Source organism: Pseudopipra pipra, chromosome 10 (genome assembly GCF_036250125.1).
Source record: "Pseudopipra pipra isolate bDixPip1 chromosome 10, bDixPip1.hap1, whole genome shotgun sequence".
NCBI lineage: Eukaryota > Metazoa > Chordata > Aves > Passeriformes > Pipridae > Pseudopipra > Pseudopipra pipra.
In genome coordinates, this window is record NC_087558.1 from 20,937,616 (window position 1) to 20,961,925 (window position 24,310).

The 24,310-nt window shown below is 43.9% G+C and overlaps 1 protein-coding gene across 3 annotated transcripts in view; it reads right to left on the reverse strand.

Moving 5' to 3' along the window:
* RYK (receptor like tyrosine kinase) overlaps positions 1-24,310 on the reverse strand; it is a 48,378-nt gene that overhangs the window by 12,634 nt on the left and 11,434 nt on the right. For 2 of the 3 annotated variants that reach the window (XM_064666617.1, XM_064666619.1), the window contains exons 2-9: positions 19,341-19,462; positions 17,713-17,812; positions 17,269-17,403; positions 15,399-15,455; positions 14,598-14,742; positions 12,491-12,592; positions 11,060-11,193; positions 9,813-9,899 (exon numbers count right to left, since the gene is read on the reverse strand). In XM_064666617.1, the coding sequence (XP_064522687.1) occupies positions 9,813-9,899; positions 11,060-11,193; positions 12,491-12,592; positions 14,598-14,742; positions 15,399-15,455; positions 17,269-17,403; positions 17,713-17,812; positions 19,341-19,462 (882 nt within the window). The remainder of the gene's footprint in view (positions 1-9,812; positions 9,900-11,059; positions 11,194-12,490; positions 12,593-14,597; positions 14,743-15,398; positions 15,456-17,268; positions 17,404-17,712; positions 17,813-19,340; positions 19,463-24,310) is intronic. The other variant, XM_064666618.1, reaches the window with a different exon arrangement.

The window sequence follows — 24,310 nt, forward strand, 5'->3', positions numbered from 1 at the left end:
TTTTCCAAACTAAACCACTTCATGATTCCCTTGTGTTTGATAACAATTCCATATGGGGGGATGGCATGTACAAACTCTTGCAGTGCAGGAGACATTTAAGCCACCACCAGTTGAAGCCTCTGGTTTGCACTCCAACACAGAGGCTGTGTGATTAATTTGAGATGCAGGAGAGAGACTGCAAAGGGCTTGGAAACAAGTAAGAAAAACTGAGACAGTGCATTAAATGATACAGGTCTGAATGCTGAATCAGCCAACTGTTCTAAAGCATTAAAAATGGAGAGGTAAAAGCAGATTGTGAGAGGTCAGAGGAACAGGTTACCCAGCACAGAGCTCCAGGTGTAAATGCATTAATTATAGGACTCAAAGACATCAACCTCTTCAACCCAGCACATGACAAGGGAGGAAAGCGATTCCTGGGTGTGAGTTCAAGCTGATTAACCCACTCATGCACTCTCTGGACCTGCGCTTGCTGAACTGGTTTGCTTTTAATTATAAGAGTCACCAAGTAATAATTTGAAGCTTTAAATCAGAGATTATTTAAGAGTGGATTTAACATCTACAGAACGAGTCGAGCTGCTTTGGACAATGCATCTACTCATCTCTTCAAGGTAACTCTTTCAGGGATGACCCTCTCCTGTCACTGCCTTTCCCTTTCCAGCAGGTCACTGTGATGTTCTGGTGCTTTCTTTCCACCTTATAGTGGTTGAGCACCCAAAGGGACAATTGACTCCCAGTCAAGTATATACGGAAATCGAAATCTTATCTTGTGAAACAGTCTCAGCATCTGTATTGTGTTTGCTTATCAATATTATTTCCTTGTTTTCTGCATAGAAAAAAGACTTACCCAACACCAACAAATTCAACAGACCCAGAATAAACAATAGCAGTAAAAGGCTGAGACCAATGCCAATTAAGTACCACCACACAATTCAACTGTTGTTGGTTTGTACTCAATATAATTCAAAACAGAATGTAAATCACCTCTTTGAGTGATTCTAGTTCAAAAGGGGGAAAAATACCACCACAATACTACTGCAACAGTCCCCATAGCAGTCAGACTTCCTTTTAAAGCCACTGTCATCAGTTACACAAGAAAAAGTTCATTTAACTTTTCATTTAACTCTGCCTCATTTAATGGGTTATAACCACAGCTGAGCATCCAACAGTCAGGTCTTCACAGACCAGGGTGAAGGTGATTTTGGTAGTAATACATTTTGTTGTGAGGACCTGGTGAATCTGACCATCATGTATGAAAACCCTTCAGATCAATCCAGGAAACCCACAGCATTTCTGGCTGATATGAGAAATAGGAGTCCCAGAGCAATTCCAGCTTGGTGAGAAGTTTTTACGAGGCCATTCTGGGATGAATCTTCCAGATTTCATCCTCCTGCCTGGGCCAAAGTATCACCCTGTACTAAAACCAGGCATCAGATCTCTGAGCAATCCATGTAAGCACACACACACACGTGGGCATTGTCTGTGCCCCCACACAGGTGAGAGCTGGGGAAGGATCCTGTCAAACCCATGGAATGCCCACGGGCTCCGGTGGCTCCTTTGTCTGCACCGGATCCATGAAGTCATTTGATATGAGCACAGCCACACACGTAGCTGGAGAGGGGGAACAGGGGGAGAGCCTCCCACAGAGCCAGGAACCTCTGAAGTTAGAACAGCTACTTGAAGACACAGCTGAGGTCAGAGGCTCCCATGCATTAAATTTGGGCACCAGGAAACAGCCCTGAATTTAAGCTGAACTCTCCAGGGCAAGGCAACAAGGGCTTGGTGCACAACTTCCTCAAAGCCCTGAAAAGAGCTGAAGTCTGACAGATTACCATTATTTGTGATTAAGAATATGTCAGAGCTCAGCAATTCATGCAGTTGCAGCTGGATGATGATGAGGTGCAGCCCGGTTTTCACAAGGTGATCACACATCAGTAGCTGAGTAAATGAAGAGCAGAGATTTCAGGTGAGTTAAGAGGAAGATTTAACACCCAGTGGCAATTACAGATGTTCAATTAGGACCAAAAAGGTCCAACTTTCAGAAGGTGCTTAAAACCAAGACTATTTGAGATAGATATAAACACATTCCAGAGAGGAAGATGCCCTCAGAGCCCTGGTTTCACCCTTTCTGGGCCTGGTTTTACCTTTTGCCAAGGCCCAGAGCAAGAACAAGGCAGGATTTCAAGCAGCTTTCATAGAGCTGCAGGTTTATCTCATGATATCACAGTATTTGTATGCAGCCAGGCACAATGGGACTCCTGGCACTGCTATTTTTGGAGAAGAGGCTAATCCCTCTGTGCTGGGATGTGCTGGGGCCCTGCCTGGCTCACAGGGAGAAAGAATCTACTTGATTTTTACCAACTTCTCCATGACACCAAAACTGAACTAAGTCAACCCAGAGCCCTTTCACAGCCTGCTAAAGGCAGGAACAGCAGATTCCCTCAGCACTCCTATCAGCAGCAGCTCTGCAAACACAACGGCCAGGAACTCCAAGGCTTCTAACAAACACATTTCCCAACAGCAAGATTTAAAAAGATGTTTTACCTGCAGCTTTTCCCACCTTTGGACCATTTGTAACGGCTTGGTCCCAAGGGAACTTCCTTCTGTCTCATACTGAAAGCTTATACTCTCCCTCATTACAGCACTTGTACAGCCCATTTTCCACACAACTGCCTGTTCTCACGAGCTTCCATAACCCTTATTCTCTTCCAGCCTTGGGGGCTTTGCCCAATATCCTGTGACAAAGCCCAGGAGCTCTGGTTCTTTAAGGGTGACAGGCACAGAGGTCACAGAGTGCGTCCAGAGTGCAGGACTAGAACAGCTCCAGGTGGTAAATGCTCCCTGTATCAACACATCCTTCTTAATTACTGATGTTTCTGCACAGCAATAAATTAGGTAAAACTGCTCCCAGGCAGAATTGAGCCCCAGTTCAAAGGGAACACGTGCCTGGGTACTGCTTTAACCCTTCTACTAGAGTCTTTGGAAGAAGTTCAACCCTCCAAGACTATCCTGTGCTCACATCTGTTGCACAGGACATTTTTAGTGTTGCTACCAGGTATTTTCACAGCTTCCCTTCACTACAAGGATGTACTGCTAAAGGAATGCAAGCAGTCAGGACCCAACCTGCTTTTGCACAGGCAGAAGGGAAAGGACATACAGAAAAATATTTCTGCTTTAAAATTTCCAGAGGCCCCAGGAGTCAGACAGGGACAAGGGACCATGGAAGCCAATGGCACATCCCTGGCTTCCTGCCTGCCTCTGGAGTGAAGGAAAAAAATTCCCTGCTAAAATAGGGAATGTTGTTCTGTTTTCTCTACTTTACAAATGCTTACACAGTTCTAAAAGGGCAGAGAAAAGCAGGATTTGGGGATGGTCTTATTTCCCTGCACAACAGTAACACCAGGATCCAAGGAGCAGCAGCAAAGAGAAACAAGGAAAAGGGTCTTTGCTCAATAATCCATTAAATGAACCCATAAATAATCCACTGAAATGAAGTCGAAAGTGTGAGTAAATGCAAAGTGAAACTGGGGAAGAGAGACATGACTAATGTCATGGTCCAAAGGGCAGCAGCAAATAAAATTGAAATTCAAGTAGTGATTTTAACTACATGTAAATCAAAGTGTACTGCAGGTGATTATTTTTTAGCATATGGAATAACAAATCTTTAAATTAATCAGTACAATATTTCAGACATCAACCCTAAGAGCTGCTATTCAGTATTTTTTTTTTAATTTATGTTGTATTATTTTAGGTCTCAGGATATTCTTAAAGAACTAGAATTGAATGACATATGTAGTGTATTTTTAGGTTGATATTCAGAAATTTGCTGCTTATTCCCCGTTCTTTAAATTCAGGTATCTTCCCTTATGAAGACACTGAATAAGATGAGCACTAGCTCTTTTCTTGATTTTTTGGTGGGTTTTTTTTTTGTTTGTTTTGTTTTACATAAACTATATTCTACAGAAACAGGATCCTGCACTCTGATTTTGGGAGGTTAAACACTTTCAACAATTAATTTAAATGCTGTGCATTTAAGGCATGAACCTAAAACTTCAAAATATTATCACAAAGCTGTGCTTTAAGAATGAACTGCCCAGAACAGCAAATTCAATCCATTTAAAAATGATCCCTTGGGAACAATTGTGGATGCTCCAGGCTGTGGTATTTGTTTAGTATGAACAAGAAACCCTCCAGCTGGGTTAACACAAAGCTGCTTGTACACACTTAAGTCCCCTAAATGGTCCTATTGCTTTCCCTGCTCTGCACAGCCTGAGTTCTCAGGATCTCTATCCTTACACCTCCTCACTGCAGGAAGATGTTCTAAAGGGTCACCAGAATCACCGAATCCCAAAGTGGTTTGGGTTGGAAGGGACCTTAAAGCTCATCTTGTTCAACCCCCTGCCATGGGCAGGGACACCTTCCACTAGACCAGGTTGCTCCAACCTGCTCTGAAACACTCCCAGGGATGGGGCATCTCCTCTTAACTAGATTAGCAACGAATAAAAAAAAAAATCTAAAGTATAATGTCAGAGGTAGCCAAGAACACTAAAAGAGTCCTAAAGCACTTTTCATGACCTCAGATAGCAAACCCCAGAGCTTTGTTAATTTTGGTTAAATGAAGTTTTAAGAGCTGACCTTTGTCACACACTGACTTTGTTTCCAGTGCTTTCCATGGGTGGTTTGTTTTCAAACTCTCCTTCCTCGTACATCAGAAAAATGTTAAGTGGTTAGAACATGAAATGGGAGCAGCCAGGTTATCCTGAACAGCACGATGGGTTGTTTTTACCAAAAGTGTACCTTGGCCAGAAGGTCCTGAGTGAGTCAGGGCTCTGCACAGCTCACCCTCACTGTGTATGTTCCTGGAATAACACAATTCCATTTGTTCTGCTAAGAATTTTCTCCTTCACAGGAAAAGCACCATTAAACAATGTGTTCTTTAAATCCAAGGTGTGTTTTTTTCCCCCTCTGACTTCCAGAGACTCCCAAGAAAGGCAGAGGAGCTCTGTTAATCACTGGCAAGAGATGCAATGCCAGCTTGGAGAAACGTGCCAACCGAGACACTTCCCAAAGCTGAGAGGGATTGGAAACCTCCTGCTAGAAAGGGAAGCATTCCAGGCTCATAACACAATTCTTCTGTAGAACAAGACACACAACGAGGGAAGCAAATTCCCTGCTAAAATAGGGAATGTTAAATCTCTCATCTTCTAACAAAGAACTTATTCAGGTTGTGTTGATCCATGGATTCCAAAACCCCAAAAATAGTAGATAACGTATCCGTGTTCTTACTGGCAATATCATCCTTAATCCTCATGGATGTCTATTTAAAAAAAGGAATAAGGCAAATTTTCCACAGAAAAGTCTAAAGATGAAAGTCATTAAAACTTTTACAGTGAGGACTAGCAAATGAACATAGTGAAGCTGTAAACTGCAAAGAGAACAGAACAACTGGGTGGCCAACATGAAGGATCCAGAGGAAGCAGGAACACCTGACACCTTTTCCCCAGATCTTGGGATCTCTGTATTTCCAAAGTTATTAGAGCTTCCAGAAAGCCACCTCTAATTTTGCCAAATAATATCCATTTTCCTTTTAAGCTCTCCTTGGCACAGAGCCCTGCACATAATGGAAGGATCAGGCATCCAGACACACTCAGAAGTGTTAAGATGATACAGTATTAAAAAAACATTATAACCTATGTATTTCATGAATGTGCAGGTAGAAACTTTGTCACTACCAGGGCATGTTACAACTTTCTCCCTGGAGTGAACCAGAGTTAGAGGTGGAAGAAAAAACTCTCCTAAGGGATCTGGAGTGAAACTCAGGGATGAATCCTCCTTCAGCCTGTGTCTTTATAAAAGATGTGTCTTTATAAAAGATGTGGTGTTGAGGTTGCAAGAGAAGTGTCTCCAACTTCTCAGTCCTATCAACTTATGAGCTACAGAACAAGTAATCACTGAATTGGTTGAAAGCTACTCCAGTATCTTAAGGAATGGTTCAAATGAAAGTCCCACATTCTGTGGTGGAGGAGAAACCAGCCCAATCATGCCAAATGAGCACACTCCAATCTATTCTCCCCCTGCACTGATGGTGCCTCATCAGCCTCAAACTTGCTCTCTGAGACTCTGACCTAATATGTCAATCCCAGCTTGGGAAATCAGGGAATACAATATATTGCTGGAAACCCTCTGGATGAGCTCTTCCACTTCAAGAGCCTCTCAGGACACTCGGCAGGTCCAGGCTCCCTCAGTTTTCATGTATTACTGGTTCCTTTAACAGGTCACTTCAAGAAGGGGAACAAGCACTAAGCTCAGAGAAATCAAGGTTTCACTGAGCATTCTTCAGGTTTATAGCAATGCTCAACATCTTCCTGGAGGGCTGGAAAGCATCAGGGAAGCAAAGTGGGAAGGGCTGCTGCAGCCACTGTCATAACCAGCCAACTCTTTGTGCTTTTTGATCCTTTGGGGAAAAGAATCAACCCCTGGGAGAGATAAAAGATAGGGAAGAGACAAGCTGGCAAGGCTGCAAACCCTCCCCTCAGAGCAGGAAATATAGATGTACCTACAGCCTGAGGAGCACAAGGGCCACAACAGTCCCCTTCCCTGGGATAGGGAATAAGAAAACTGACAGCACATCTCCTCTGTCCATGTTATGGGAAACAATCCCACTTGAAAGTTATGGATGCTGTAAGACACTGGCAGCTGAAGGAGGGACACAGGAAGAGTTTCCAGAATTCATTCATGGGTATTCCTAACAAGCAGCAATCAGAAACCATTCCTTGAATGGCACAACAACCCTTCCCTGGCACCTTCCCTAGAGAGCAGAGCTCTTTCTCCCAAAAGCCAACAGACCTGAGCTCATGGTCCAGGGAAGCCTCCCAGTCCCTTATGTAGTTTTTGTTGGGTTGAGGTGGTTCAGCCTGGGGAAGAAAATGCTCCAGGGAGACCTTTCAGTGGCCTTTCAATACTAAAAGATGGGTTATAAGACAGATAGAGAGAGACTTGTGATCATGGCCTGTAGTGACAGGACAAGGACAACAGCTTTAGCTTGGAAAAGGGTAGATTTACACTGGACATAAGGAAGAAAATTTTATTTATTTATTCTTTACTGCGAGGTCAGACCCTGGCACAGGTTGCCCAGAGAGGTTGTGGCTGCCCCTGGATCCCTGGAAGTGTCCAAGTCCAGGTTAGACAGGACTTGGAGCAACTTGGGCTAGTGGAAGGTGTCCCTGCCCATGGCAGGGGGTGGAATGGGATGATCTTTAAGGTCCCTTCCAACCCAAACTGATCTACAATTCTATGATTTCACTGGCAATTCCAGGTTTAAAGCCATAACAACTCCCTTAATGTCAGAACAGCCAAAACAATGGCTTCAGTTTCTCAAGCTCTGATTCTGGTGAGAAGAAAGATGTTTTTCCTCTCTAGAAGGTTATTTTTCCTCTCAGCACCTCCTGAAAGACCTTCAGCTCACAGTTCACTTTCCAAAGATCTAAACCACCCCACAGCCCCCCTCCATTGCTTTCTGACATTCAGGGCACCAAATGGGCTTCATTTGATCCCTCTCAGAGTAAAACAAGACAGTTTTGGAGCAGCTTGTACTTTTGGGAAGGGATAATTTAACTCCACAGACAAAGCCTTTTTTCCTTGTCTCTTTTCCATGACTCCCAGGCTCCTTTCTTGCCTTCAGCAAAGAGATACTTAAGTCACTTTAATAGTTCTCATATCCATCACAACTTTATGGTCCTGCCCTGCTCTGCCTGTGCCAGAACAGCAGCGTGTGTGTGGTCACAGGATGAATGAGATCAAGGAAAAACTCCTGTTACAAGAGAGTAGGGCTTTTTTCCCAAACAGATCAAATTCCTAACTTATTACATGTCCCAGCTGCACACACACACACATCACAGCCAGGGTAGGAAAACGAAGCTGCCCAATATTAGCACTGCAACTGAGCTGCTGAGAGGAGAGAGGCTGGTTACAGTTATTTTCCCTGCTGCCCAAACCAGACAAGTGTCACCAAAATCTACTCTGAACTTTTTCCACACAGATCCTTTCCAAAGCTGGGAAATTCTCTGCAGACTGATCCTGTGAATGCCATCACTCTCCTAAAACCACACTCCAGTTCACCACAGCCAGCAAATCCTTCCCTGCAAAGGGATGGGCAAGAGGAATCAGGATTAACTGTGCTACAGATCCAAGGGAGAAAGAAGTATGGATTTAGGAGAGGATTGGAAGCTGCATTTTGGGATAGCAATTCCATAAGTGGTGATGGGAGGCAGATAAATTAAGATCTCTTCTGACAAATCTTGTTGTGCTGTTTAATCCAATGCTATAAAAAGCAACCCACGTGCCATGGGCCAAGTATTTTGGAAACTATATTAAATAAAAGCAAAATGACAGTCAGAAGGGTTTGTCAGGAGGGGGAACAGAAGGCAGCAGAAGAGAAGGATCCAGGGAGGCCTTAGAGCCCCTTCCAGCCTCTAAAGGGGCTCCAGAAGAGCTGGAGAGGGACTTTGGACAAGGGCTGGAGTGACAGGACAAGGGGAATGGCTTCCCACTGCCAGAGGGCAGGGATAGATGGGATATTGGGAAGGAATTGTTGGCTGGGAGGGTGGTGAGGCCCTGATACAGGTTGCCCAGAGAAGCTGTGGCTGCCCCTGGATCCCTGGAAGTGTCCAAGGACAGGTTGGAGCAACCTGGGCTAGTGGAAGGTGTCTCTGCCCATGGCAGGGGGTGGAATGAGATGAAATTTAAGGTCCCTTCCAACCCAACCCATTCTGAGATGCCCTGATTCATTCTGTGATTCTATGACATGCCAGAGAAAAGAACATCAAAAGATTGTGCAAGAAACAGACCAAGAAAATTGCTTTCTTTAAGCAACATATTAAAGATGGCAGAGAATAAATGGGTAACAGAAAGATTCAACAGCAACAAAATTCAGCAGCTTCACCATTTCCCACCTTCTTCTTTAAAATCAGGATCTTTAAAAATTAACAGCAAGGCAAAAAAATGTAAAAAGTTGTGATTCTTATAGAAGACTAATTTTTTTTTTTCTTAAGAATTAAAGAAGTTGTAAAATGAGAAACCAAAAGACAATAATGCACCCAACTGAAATGACAAAAATAAGTGGTGAAACAACCACTGCACTGGGAATTCAGCTACCAGAAGACTCCTACAATGATGAGTGCAGAGGAAGGGATGTATGTAGATACATGTAATGTAGGGATATATGTAGGATATATGTAATATATACACAGGATATATATAATATGGTTTTCATCTCTACTTACCTTTTTTCTTAAGTCTACCTGTCACCATTTCAATTCTTCCAACAAAATATTTCTTGGACACAGATGCTCTATTTGTATCAGTTCAGTTCTGAATGCTAATTCTCACACTTCACCAGTAAAGCTTAAGGAAGGCAGAGCCCATGCCCTGCCTTGTGCACATTCACACATTTATAGAAGATTTTTAAGATGTATTTTAGGTGGTTTTCAGCAATTTGCAGGCAACAAGGCTGTGGATGGAAAGAGCAGTGACATGCTAGGGAAAAAAACCAATCTGACTTTTACTTAGAACAATAATAAGTGAAAGTATTCCAGGGAAAATAGCTGAAGGCAGTGGTAGAGAATATATGCATTTTTCTTCCATATAAGATTGCTGTTCTCTCTGGCTGAAGGCAGCATCCAAACTGCTTTTGCTTTTTAAGCAGTAATCATTTGCATATTTTGGGGAGGGAGGGTTGGTAGAGCCAGGTTTGATACCCTCAGTCTGCACCACAACTCAAACACCTGCACACAAACCCAATCCTTTTGCAAACATACCTTTAACAGTTTTGACAAAAACTTGCTTCTCTTTACTGGGGTCTTTCTCTTCTATTAGAATTCCATGGAAAATGCGCCCAAAGGTGCCTGGAAAGAGAACATACAATTAGTATTAAGTGGGTAAAACACACTGATAACATTAAGAGAGTATATTTTAAGAAAACACTACTTTAGGATGTATCAGCCACAGCAGAAAGTGAGGAGCAATGGCAATTAAAGTGTCTATAAATCCCATAAAATCACCAATATAGAACCCAACCAGCTCTTCAGCATGAGGTGGATTCACAACTACAGGCAGTAAATGCTGAAGGTTTTAGATAACTAAGAATTTAGGGGGACAAGTATGAGAGTGAACTAATGACAGCAGCAGAATCCACTCAAATTAAGTATCAATACTGCAATCCTTTCAGACTCATCCAGCTCTGTCACCAAACATCTGAAGTGCTGCTGGGGCACTGAGTCACTTCTAGTCACGGATGACTCCCAACACCCCAGCTACAGGCAGAGCACAGGGGAAAACAAGGCACATCCCAAGGAAGGCACAAGCGAGGAAGGTTTTGCAGAGCTGACACTGGAGCTGAGCACAGAGCTTATTTCCCAAATTTGGTATCAACAAGAATCAATCAACATTGTGCATGAACAGTTACAAAATGAACAATCAGGGGTTGGACTCGAGAATCCTTGTGGGTCCCTTCCAACTCAGGATATTCTATGAAAAGAACCAGGTAATTTCTGAATTTTTGATATCAGGGCTGTAAATGTGGCATCTGCTGATTAGATTTCCAGATCAAAGGTTATCAAGTTGAGACACTGAGTTTGGACAACTGAAGTTTTTCTGGTCTTTGGGTTGTTTTCACTTCGATTTTTTTTGTTGTTAAGAGCAGGAATTCTCAAAAATTAGTTACCTGGCCACTTACAGCCCCAACTGATTCCCTCACTCCTCAGCCATCTAAAACCTTCCTTTATTTAAGGGACCAGATTGGTAAGACAGACAAGCCCAATGATTTCCTTTTAGTTGCTCCCCCATTCTAATGAATTCTGGAAACTGCTTTCCCCACACCCCAAGTGCAAACATCACTCATCGTTCCTCTCTTCCACCAAAGTTATATAAAGATCAGAAATGTCACCCATTAATAATCTCAGAAAAATCCAGCAATAAAAATCTATGCATATTTATGTATCAATATCTGTGTATTTATATATCGGCATCGTGGTGCAGGAATAAAGTGTCTGAGTGCTGTAAATACCTTCCTGGAGCACGTCCTTGAGGGTTATCCTCTCCCTGGAGATGGCTATGTCCTTCACTTTAGCTTTGGCCTCCATGAGAGTGACACTTTTGAGATCATTCTTCTCTATCCGTAACGTAGGATAACCTGAGGAGCCAGCAGAGCCAAACAATCCAACATAAATACCCTTGGAATGAAAATACAAGCACACGGCTTCACCTCAGCACCACCTACAGGTACAGACCAGCACAGCCCTAAAAACATTATGTATTCATCTTAAAAAGAGGATTGAGCAATAAAAACCACAAGATGCCGTGTGAAGAATCATCAGCAGGGAAAGAAATCACACAAGGATTCTCTGCACTGTCACGAGATAACAATAATATATAATAATAAAGTGCCTCTTTATTAACCCCGAGGAAAGGTGACTAACACCTCCCTGCAGTGCCCTGACAAGGAGGAAATGAAGAGGGAAGACGCCTGACCCCAGCAGGACATAACCAAACTACCAGTGCCCTCTGCTGGCACTTCCACACATCTGGAGACACCAGCAGAGTCAGAAAGGACAGAGTACTTTTGCACATGTTTATGAATCATTAGAGAAATCTTGAGAATTACTCTGGTAATATTTTCTTAAAAATTTAAATGTTACTGAAAACCCAATTAATGCAACCGTGCAACGATCAGCTGGGTTGTGTGTTAATTCTGTATTTATTTATTTATTATCTGTGTTATATATTTATATATTTATTATCTGTGGAATTTTTGCTCCTCAAATTATTGTCTAGTGGAGGGCTATCCCACGCAGCATTGCTCCAGGGAAGGGACTGTTCCAGCTGGAGGGAAGCCGGACAGTGCAGGGACACACCTGGAGTGCAGTTCCTTGGCTGTTCAGCCTCACTGGAGTGACCAGGAGCCTTTCCCTTGTGCTGCATGTGGGATCTCTGCCCTCTGTGACCAGTGACAAGACCCCAGGGAATGGCTGGAGCTGTGCCAGGGCAGGATCAGGTTGGATCTCAGGAAAAGGTTCTTCCCCCAGAGGGTGGTTGGGCACTGACCAGGCTCCCCAGGGCAGTGGGCACAGCCCCAAGGCTGCCAGAGCTCCAGGAGGGTTTGGACAACGCTCTCAGGGACTGGGTGGGATTGTTGGGGTGTCCTGGGCAGGGCCAGGAGCTTGACTGGATGATCCTTGTGGGTCCCTTCCAGCTCAGGAGATTCCATGATATCAGTTACCAGACCAGTCAACCATAGAGAATACAAACCACTGCCACCCTTCCTTTTCATTCACTGCTCTTTTTAGCTACTTCATATCATTTCAAGCAAAGCTGGAAGCAAAAACAGATGAAAAGAATAAGACAACCATCAGAAACACATGGAGATGGGATCACTCCTGAGCCCCAGAGCTCCCTCCTGACTGTGGCATGGATAAGTCTGTCCTTAGATTAACACTTACTGGTTACTGGCGTGGCGTTGTTGGGGGTGTCAGCTCGCAGGTACTGCGTCGTCTGTGTGGAGGGCTGGGACAGGCCTTGGGAGCTGCTGCTGTCACTGATGCTGGTTTAAAACAAAAGATGGACAGTTAAAACATCACTGCTTGCCACTGGAACACATTCAAAGTTAACTTAGTGGCATTAAACCAGGAGATTTTCCAGGCAAGGCTTGGAAAGAGCAGAGTTTTTGAAGTCGCTCACACACTAAATTGATTTTCAGGCACATGTTGCCTCTGTTACACCTTTGCTCTGGCACCAGTTGACCACAGCTCTTACCCAGGAACATATCCAAGGTTTTGTCAGGTCAGGCACCTTTGGGCTCCAAAATCAAGCCCTCACATGGTGCTCTGAAGAGCTAAACCCCAGGAGTTGCACAAACTTCATAAGAACACAGCATGGTTTGGGTTTGGAAGGGACAATAAAGATCATCTCATTCCAACTCCCTGCCAGGGCAGGGAAACCTCCCTGAAATTATCAGAATTTATCAGTAGGGCATAAACTGATTTACAGCAAATTATTAACACTTGCAAACCACAGAGGACCAATATTAGGTGGATTTTAGCCTGTATCTCCACAGAAATCCAGTGCCGTGGAGCGGATGGAAGGACAACTGATCCCACTGCTGGGCCAGACACCCTCAAAACCTCCCAGATGACACTGCTCACACACTATAACTGCAATGCTTTCCCTTTCTGAATTAAAGCTGCACATCCTTTAGCACCTTCAGCTGATTAAAACCCCTCAGCAGACAATCAGGCACAAAGGAATTGAGGGAAGGTGACAAGTCAATCAAGCCTTGAGAAATCCCAACTGCTGAAGGCAGTGACTCCCCAAACCCCCGTGGGCTGGGGACACCAGGGGAGGGGATGGCAGAGAGAAAAACTGAAAGGAATAGATGAAAGGATGAAGAGGACTATGAAAAGATAAAGCTACCCTCAGAGGTTAAAGGCAGCACAGCAGCAGTCCAAGATATCCTGTAGTTCAAGACACCCTTTCACCAGGGGTGACCACCCACAGGCGTGACTGTTTTCCAGAGGATCCAGTTTCAAACTGCCAGGTCCTGAACAGTTGCATCTGATGCAGCCTCAGTCCACCTGTTTTTCCAGCCTTTCTTCCACCTCGGTGTTTAATCCCTACTCCACTGCCCTCGGGTTAACATTACAAGTCCCTTTCATGTGCATGTGCCACGATTTTTCTGGATTGGAAATGCATTTGGGAGAGTGCAACATTTCCAGCTTTACAACTAAGCAGTTGTAATCCCCAGACTGCACCCTAAGAGCAAAGGGAATACTGGAAAATCCATAAAAATAGAGAAAACTGAAATTCAGTCTCCTGTAGATGACAGTAAAAAACAAATGTTTCCATAGACTCCTGGATCCCAGAATGGGTTGGGTTGGAAAGGATCTTAAAGCTCATCTCATTCCACCCTTCCACTAGCCCAGGTTGCACCAAGCCCTGTCCAACCTGGCCTTGGACATTTCCAGGGATCCAGGGGCAGCCACAGCTTCTCTGGGCAACCTGTATCAGGGCCTCACCACCCTCCCAGCCAACAATTCCTTCCCAATATCCCATCTAACCCTGCCCTCTGGCAGTGGGAAGCTACTCCCTCTTCTCTTGTCCCTCCAGGCCCTTGTTCAAAGTCCCTCTCCAGTTCTCTTAGAGCCTTCTCAGGCACTGGAAGGGGCTAAAAGGTCTTTGCAGACCCTTCTCCTCTCCAGGCTGAACACCCCCAGCTCTCTCAGCCTGCCTTTTCTGTGTGCCCAAGTATCTACCAATTTTTCTGTCAATCCTGACAACCCCTGTAAATCTGATTCTGTCCAAATTTCCCCACTCTACACAACTACTCTGACAAAAACTGAGCAGCCACAACCCTCCCACCCCATAAACAGCAGGGCACCTGCAAAAGCTGCCTTTCTGCAGCACAGCACTTACCACAACCCTACACAGGTAATACCTGCTACAGCTTGACATGGAGAGCAGAAATCCCACGGATTTCATTTTGAGACCAAACTCCCACAAATCTGAGCAAACATGTCCCAGAAACGCACTGGGACAGCTGGAATACACACCTGTCATCCAACTCGATCCTTTTCATGCTGTGGAGGTGCAGGACAGCCAGGATTATTGCCACCAGGAATATCACAGCACAGCACACGCCCACACTGATGTAGAACACCCGGGTGGAAGTGGTGGGAGCTGCGTTTACAGGATCAACTGAAACAGGGAGGTACAAAGTCACCAAACTCTTCTCAAAGAGAAAAAAAAAAAAACAAACAAAGCCCACAAGAAATTACAATTTGTTAGTTTGTTACATCAACGTGAGCAGAGGAGCTGGAGGCAGGGAGGGATCAGGTATCAGGATCAGGTATCCTGGAGAACAACTGCCCTGGAAGAGACAGCAGGGGGTAAAGAGAACACTGAGCAACGCACTCCACTGCCTTCCAAGAGCATTTGGGCCAAAGAGTGACATTTTGGGCACTCTGGAGGCTGAGCACAGTCAGCTGATGGTACTTCCAGGCAGGAGTGAGTAAAAGAAACTATCTGGTCCCATTCACTCAACAGTGACAGGTCAGAACAGCAAACCAGACAGGTCCTAAAGTCCTAAAGAAAATAGATCAGCCATGTAGGGAAACCAGAGCCCCTAAGATGGGACATGAGAGTTGTAAGGAGACTTGAAATAAGGGTTTTCACCCCCTTCACTAGTTAATATAATTAATTAATAAAATTAATTATCAAACACCCCCCCCCTAAAATACTGGGTACAGTACAGACTACCTGGAGAGTGTTTTGACAGGGAAAGCTGTGGCACCAAAGAGCATCCCAAGTTTTCCAGTTTTCACACCCAAAGCTATACGTTCAGGATTACTTACAGAGAGCCTTGCTGCTGTTTTTATCAGCTGTTGGAGATTTGACTTCTGGTTCAAGCTCTAAAGAGATGAGACAAAACCATTCAGTTTGGTGTACTTCTATTACTGCAGCCCTTCACAGGAAGCCAGTTGCCTCCTTTAGGGAAAACCAGACTGAGGGATGAGAGACATGATGCCTATTGAAACACTCAGAAATATGCAGCTAAAGGCACAATACATGTGCTGTGGTCCTTTACAAAGGGAAATCTTCATTAGGCTTATTGTGAGCCTGGTTTCCAAGGGGAGCAGTGCAAACCCAGGGAATGCAGGCTGTGGAGATGCCTTCAAGTGAACCTCCCTGAGGATTTGCATGGAGGAAATCCAATATTTCTGTGGCTGCAAAGGCACGGTCCCACTTGCACATCCCCTTTCCTGCTTCCAGTTGTATCCAATCCAGCCCAGCCCCTTCCCATCCCAGTTCAGCCTGTCCACCTTGTGAAACAGTAATCCAGGGCAGGGAAAAATCAGAGAGTTTTTCTCCTCCTCTTTTTTTATTCCCTTTTTAAACTTGAGGAGAAACTATCAGGAATGCCCTGAACAAAACCAGTAGCAAGTTCCTTTGTATTTCTGACTTAGGCACTAAATTAAGTCAGAAATCCCCGGGTGATCTACACCAACCAACACACAAAGTCACTGATGGTTTGATGAACCTGCAGAAATGTGATCTTTATAAGAATCATTTCTGCATGATTTAGGAAGTGGATTTGTCTCACAGCCCCAGAGAACTGTGTGGTGCCTTTGGAAACCTCTGCCACACATCCATAGCTGTGAATGGGTCAGCAGGGCTGACTTCCCTCACTTGGAACAGTTGAAAAAATACCCAGGAAAACATAACATAAAGGTAAAAATGTCAATATTATCAGCCAGACCTCCATTTTTACTATAAACAGAGATGCACTTTAATTATTATAATTATCATTATTATATTTATTATTATAATTAATTATTATAATTAAGAATGATCTCCCTGCAGCACCAATGCAAGGAACAGGAGTACCCCAACATTACGTGCTACAAAGCCACACCAGCTCTTCCACCCACACCTTCCCCAAGTTCATCCCTGGGCATTTACACTCCAGAAAAGTGACAAATGTCCCTCTGGAAAGCCAACTGCTGTCCTGTCCTCAAAGGCTCCACGTGATCAGAGCCAGGAGGAGCATGGAAAGAGAGAGCTGGCCACCCCCAAACGCTGCCTGGGAACGGGACACCACAACCACTCCTAAGGAGGGCACAGCTCTTGGGATCCTCCTAAACAATTGTCTTCTGATGCCTATCAAAATACTACGAAATACTCTGAAAATTCTAGGAAGCAGCAACAATCCAAGTATAAGTTATGCTTGCAGATTCCCAAGTGGAAACACCAAAGAGTCAATCTGGGATTTCCAGAGTCTGGATTACATCCCAAGGTCATTTTGTACTCCATGTCTGACAGACTAACACCTCCTTATATTCACTAAATAGCTAATCTTATCATAAGTTATGAACTAAGTAGATTTGCTTGGTAATTCTTAATTTGAATTCTCAGAGTGTTGCAGTTTTGAAGAAACACCTTTTTTCCTTCCAAGCACAGAGAAAATGCTTTCTGATATATATGTAAAAAATAAAGGTCAATCAATACAGCAAAACTCTTGGGGAAAGTTATTCATTCACCAGCTTCTGCTTTTACCACAAGTCCCCACTGATCTCTGAGAGACAAAATTTGACCTGTTTTCTCCCAGTCCTCTCCAACACTCACTCTGTTACTCCTGTCCTGGATCACACACCATCCCACTCCCTTTTCCTATCACACTTTAACAGTAAGAACTTTTAAAGATTTGAAACTTAAATCTCTTACTTTTGTAGCACATTTTCCTTCTTTTGAAATTTAAAATTGTGATGTTTTTTGAGGAATTCATTGTTAAGTTGAGCTGCATTAGTATTGTGACATCGGAGTCGAGTCTGCCAGTGCAGGAGAGTTCCACACAAAACACTGTGAACACAACAAAAGGGATTGCAGGTAAGTTTGAGCACTTCTCAGACATTGTGATGGAACAACTTTTCCATGATAAGAGTCTTTATAAATGATGTTTATAATGTACACTGTCAAATAACTCGAAATTAAGAAATGTTATTTTAGCCTTCACGCCTCATCACTTCAGACAACTATTAGAGCATTAAAGGACATAGATTTTAAATTCATTTATGTCACTTATATTAAATGTTCACAGGTTACTAAAACTGTACTTGGGAGTAAATGACCATTATTCCCCCATTAGCTGGATGGGGGTGGGAATTTTACCTGAGAGGGTGCGAGGAACTTCTCCCTGTAGAGAGATGTTGGCCTGGGGCAGAGCCATGGCCACGGGATCATGGACCTGAAATCCCAGTTTATACTCAACCTGTAACAAGAGTTGGGAGAGAGAAAACACATCAGAAATCTCTGCAGTAGTAAAAAGAAATGCTACATACCTTTTCACAGTTCTTCTTGAAAAGAAAAAAAAGCTATATACATTATTTTCAAAGATTCTGGTGATTTTAAGTGACCACATTCCAAGTTTCTTATGTGACACTGAAATATCAGGCATTTGTGATAGTTTAAATTGAGAAAGCCAAAACAGAAATTGTTCTTTAAAATTTGAGACAGAATTTAGAGTGGTGTATTAAAAAAAAAATCCCCACAAACCTCACCTGTCAGTACTTTTAAACTTACTTCTTCAAAAGTCAGCCATAGGAATTCAAAAAATTCCCCCTCTTCTAGTCAGTTTTACAAACAAAATTGCTTAGAAACAATTTACTCAACTATAGTCAGGATTTTGTTTCTACTTAAGAAGCTGATTCAGCAAACATTCATTCAAAAAAAACCCTACAGGGCCTACTGTAAGTCCTAAGATCCTGCTGGAAATTAATCCCAACCCTTCACAGTCAGTTGAATGAATTTGTTTGACTTTGTTTGGCCCAACAGTTTATTTTTTTCCCTCCTTTCTAAAACGTAATACGGTTCATTTCTGTTATCAATTTATTTTCCAGTCAAGATGCCAAGTGTGGAGACACTACCCAGTTTCTGAGCTCCTACAAACTGCCCTGCACCCACCCCACCAAGTCAGAAGGGAAGGTGCCGAGTGGTGCAATCACAAGCTCAAAAATTCCTCCTCAGAATTCCCAGCCAGGCCCAAGGAAGCTCAGGGCAGGGACGGGGATGCAGGTGGCCCATGGCTGCAGCTCTAACAAGGAAACTCATGTTACTGCTCCTACTGCAGCATTTCCTTCCTAAGGACAGAAGAACAACCATCACTCCATTTAAAAAAGAAAAAAAAACCAACAACCCAGAATGAACATCTGGCAGAGACTAAACAGATCATTTAATATATGAAAATATAAATTGTTAAGGAACTGGAAAGAGCACAGGCAATGTTTCTGACAGCTGCTGCTGCACGCTCCAGCCACGGTGATTAAGTGAAATAAAACCCCTTTCCATTTAATCAGGGCTCAGTAATAACATACTAGATGCTGTTTTTATAGGTTCTCCTTGTCTCCAGGCATATGTTTCTAGAAATCTCTCCAACAATTGCTGTACATATCATTTCCAGAGGCTTCAGTTCATGGCTGCCCCTTCTGCGTGTCCAGTGCACCAACAGAAGAGATTCCACAGCTTGTGTACATACATGGACCTTGCCAGGAGCAAGCAGCATAAAATACTTTAAAATAAAGTGCTTAACCTTTCTAAAGTAAGAAAGGAACAGCTTGGATATATATCATCTTAACTTGCTGCCTGCAGTCATATAAATAAGTATTTTGCACCTAGCACATGCTAATTTTTGCAAAGAAAAGAGCCATTATGTGATAACAGAACTAATAACACTAATGATAATATTCACTAGGCAGCACAGCTCATGTCTCAAGCACCCAAACCCAGAAGTTACTGCTCACCTTGGATTTAGCATGCCAGGTGAAGTGGAGATTGTTGGTCTCACTGGGAATTAAGAGATTGAAGGACAAGGCGTAGTGATTAATCACATCATTCCTCACGTAGGACAGCTCTGCATCGAGACCTGCAAGGAGAAAGGGAAGAGTGAGACAGGGAAGAACAGGACCAAACACAACTCTCAGGATCACCAGCTCCACTTGCATCTGAATTTTTAGCGGATACTTCCTCAAGTCCCTAAATTCCATGGCAGGTTTGGAGGCCAGTGTCGTGCAGCACTGACAGAGCACTTCAAAATCCCACAAAGCACCAGTTTCAGAGAGGTGCCACAGGCTCAGACAGAGGTAAAAGCTGGAATGGAAGGAAACAAGACTTTTCACACAATCCTCCAAGAGAGTCATTACAGGCTCTCCTGAACATACCCCTGTCTGCTCCTGGGAATCAAGGCTCTGGTTTTGCTCTTATTTACAACTGTGTTCACTCAAGCCAAACTGCCTTGGATTGTCAGCTGGACAATCACAGGTAATTCCTCCTGGAATAGCTCATTTCTTAAGCCCAAAGCACGTAAGCACTATGGAATTAGTGTCAAGGTAATGAGACTACAGAAACACAGAATGGTTTGGGTTGGAAGGAACCCTAAAGCTCATCCAGTGCCACCCCCTGCCATGGGCAGGGACACCTTCCACCAGCCCAGGTTGCTCCAAGCCCTGTCCAACCTGGCCTTGGACACTTCCAGGGATCCAGGGGCAGCCACAGCTTCTCTGGGCAACCTGTGCCAGGGCCTCCCCACCCTCACACGGACTTATTTATGTAAATCTCTCCTCTTTTATAGTTTAAAACCATTCCCCCTTGTCCTATCACTGCCTGCTCGTGTACAAAGTCACTCTCCCTCACGTGCAGTGAAAGGAGACATTTGTTCACCCAGTAACACTAATATTTTACAGCTACCCTATGCTCTCTAAACATTTTAATACACCTGGAGAACTGAAACACCAAAAACCGATTAATTACAGAGGACTAAGGTGCATTTCCCTAAATAAAACACACATTCTCAAACTAAAACTCCTGCAGCTGCCCTTATTTTCTGGGCCACACGTTCCAAGGTCAGTCTGAACACAGGGCAGGACCCTGCAGCTTGCCCTGGGTGTCACTAGCAATTAATGGCAGAGCAAGCACTACCTCCCTGCAGAGATAAAATTAATCCCAGCTCCATATCCTCAGGAAAAACCACACTGGATTTGTAATCAGTACCATTTTGCTTTGTCTCAGACAGCTCTTCCTCCTGTGCTGCCAATCAAATGCTATCCAGGCTCAGCAATGTATGGACACGTCGAGAGAACAACTGGGCAAATGAGACACAGAATATTCCACACAGAGGGAACAGAGTTCAAATCAAACAGCCACAGTACAAATGGGAATGTAAGTAATGGATTCTGGGATGACCTCATTGTGGCCTTCCAGTACCTAAAGGGGGCTTATAAAAACCAGGGAGAGAGACTTTTTACACAGGGAGACAGTGATGGGACAAGGGGGAATGGTTTAATGTTGGGAAGAAATTCTTCCCTGGGAGGGTGGGGAGGCCCTGGCACAAGTTGCCCAGAGAAGTTGTGGCTGCCCCATCCCTGGAAGTGCCCAAGGCCAGGCTGGATGGGGCTTGGAGCAACCTGGGCTAGTGGAAGGTGTCCCTGCACATGGCAGAGGGTGGAACTGGACAAGCTTTTTTCAACCCCAAACATTCTATGACTCCATTAATTATTTTTAGTATGGCTAGAAAGTCAAGAATATTGAAGGGGCTTTGACTTTGAGAAAATAGCATTTGAGGTATCCTGAAGTATTCCAAGAATCCAGGGAATCACAGAAGTCTGGGTTTTTTAAGAAATTAAGGTAAAATAAATCAAAACTAACCACTGAACTGTGTAGACAAGCTGCATTTGAAGAAAGGGAGCATCAGCTTGACAGAAAGAATTCCTCCTGTTTAGTGCAAAAACTGGGCACAGATCAGTGCAAAGGGACATATCCTCTTATTCCAATCTTGATTTAATCCACCTTGTTTCCCCAGGGTACAGAAATACATCCTTGTTGCTGTTAAACACTTTTACTCCCTCCTGGCTCATCAGTGTCCCAAAATTTAAGCAAAACCCTGAGTATACAATCACAGGTACTGGGGGTGGTGAGGGGGAGAACCCCAGAGACTGGGGAAGGAGTCAAGAGAATGGAGTAATCCCAGGGAGAAATGCTCTCACACAAGGTATTCAACAGAAAAGGCTGCAGGTGATGCCACAAGTGCTGAATGTAAACAGCCTGAGACAGTACACAGAAAAAAGTTGGGTATTTCTTGTCCACTTGGTCCATATCCCCACTCAGCAACAAATGGGAAATGCAAAAGCATATCCACGGTAGGACAGGGAGGAGGGGGAACCACACACCCCCCCTTGAAACAAAATAAAACTTTGAAAAACACATAAAAGCAACAGCAGACTTCCAAAATCCTTGCTCAGATAATTTTTACATGTTTGGACATGAAATCCACCTCAGATTTAGCAAACGTGGAAGGAGTGTGGAGAAGAGCTCACAGCTATCAGACACTTGCTATTCCAGTCAAGATAGGAAGTTTTATGGGCATAAACCTACTAAACAAAGTATTCAAATCAACCCAAATAAGTACAAGTTATTTAAAACAAAATATGAGGGCAAAAGGATTAGCAGGTGAAACAATGAAACTAAAGCAAGGAAGGTGCTTCTGGAATAAAGAAAACCTCATCTGCTGATAAATGGTCCCCCCAGAAACCACAGGTTCACAAAAACATTGCAGAATTTCAGGGTGATAATCCTTGATTTAATATAAACCCTGTAGAGAAACTGGTCATAGAAATCAAATGGGTTTATGGCAATAAAACTGCCTGTGGTAAAAACCTGCTTTTATAAAAGTAATATAAAAAGCAACCCTAACTGAAGCTGTCAAGCAGAAATATCTTGAGGGGCAATGTCATCTAAAGGGGTCCAAAACCAAATTACCCTACAGAAAACCAATCAAACCTTTAAGCTCTAATGGTGGTACAACACTGAGTAATTTGATTCTGGAGCCCACTAATGTTTTAATGCCTGTGCTGCCATAAAAAGCTCCACACTAACAGGTGACACTAATAATATGAATTTCAACAGCACCATGTAAGACCCACACGAGAATCAACATCGTGTTTTATGGCTCAAAAAAATTATGCTTTCAGACTGGCATAGAAAAATAATTTCAGAGGTTTTGTACAATTGCTCTTAATTCATAAAAAAAGCAGAAAATGGCCTGGCTCAGTGTCAGGGGGCTACAGAAACTGCCTATGGAAGAATTAACCCAAGGACACAGGGACACTTTACCAGCAAATCCTCTGTGTTTTTGGTGTCTGTGGATCACAAATTTCCTAAAGTTCCTAACAGGAAGGTTGGAGTGGGACTTTGGAGAAGGGTATGCAGTGATAGAACAAGGGGGAATGGCTTCTCACCGCCAGAGGGCAGGGTTAGATGGGATATTGGGAAGAAATCCTTCCCCGGGAGGGTGGGGAGGCCCTGGCACAGGTTGCCCAGAGAAGCTGTGGCTGCCCCTGGATCCCTGGAAGTGTCCAAGGCCAGGCTGGACGGGGCTTGGAGCAACCCGGGCTAGTGGGAGGTGTCCCTGCCCATGGCAGGGGTGGGACTGGGTGAGATTTAAGATCCACCCCAAACCATTGAATGATTCTGTGATTAAACTCACAGGCAGTATCTCCCAATAGCTTCTCACTGGATTTTTTTTCCCTAGGAATTTGGATAAAGGCTTTCTCAAAGCCCGGAAACCAATAGTTACAAACCTGGGAAATACCAATGTTTCAATACTGAACAATAATTTTTTCCTTTTAAGTTTATCAACAATGAAAACATTTCCTCTCTAGCACATCTTTTCCCATCAGTGAACTAAAGATAAAATTCCACTGCCCATGCACAGCTAAGAACCAGAGTCCTTCCCCAACAACCAAGCTCCTATCTCCCTACCTCCAATCTGCCATGGGATAGTTCTGCTTCCAGACCAGTTTTCATCCCCTTGCTGCCTCCCCACCTCAATCCTGAATTCCTGAAGCACTTTGTCTGTATAATTTATCTCAATCAGGCCAACAAATCACACCAAAAAAATCGCAGCTGAACCTGCCAGTGACAAACAGCCCCTTCCCTGTGCTCTGGGCAGGCACAGGCAGGTGTGTGCTTCCTGACAGAGGAGCTGCACCACATCCCAGCCGTAAGGGAAGGCATTGGGAAGGTCCACACAGGTCAGGAATCACACAGGGCATTGCAGAGAACAGCAGTGGGAACCAGAGCTCGCCGATGGGCTGTGGGATCTGAGTCTCACCCTGACAGCTGAAGTTTAACTCAGGATTGCTTTAATTCTGCATTTCGCCTTTTCCCTTCACACTTGCACACTGACACCTGCCTGGGAACGTTCCTTAGTTCAGCCTTCAGCAAGCCAAAGGCAGGGAGAGCAAACAAGTGGGGGAACACTCCTCAGGGAGTTTAACTGCCTGGATTTCCAGGCAAAGCCACCACCCTTTCACCCAGGCAGTCCCTAAATCTCATTATGAACTTCCCCATCTTTGTACCTCGGGCACAGCTTTGGAAGAATAAATTAAAGTTGAAGGCAAACAAAAAGGTAAATTTAAGAAGCAGCACAGAGAAAGTCTGTCATTCTTTGCACTGTTTAACATAACAAAAGATCTGAAAAAGCTCAGAAAGGAAGGGGAGAGGCCAAGTTTCATTCCCAGATGGCAAAGACGCTGGGCAGCCCTTGTGTTCATGACAAAATTGAATCATGTCAGTCCAGCAGCCTAACAAAACACTTCTTTTCAAATGTCCTTGTGCAAACGCAGTCTGGCTTCAACTCTCTTTTTTTTTCTTTCTTTTCAAGCACAATATACAAAAGAAACTTGCCTCTATCAGCATGGGAAAATTGGATTTTATT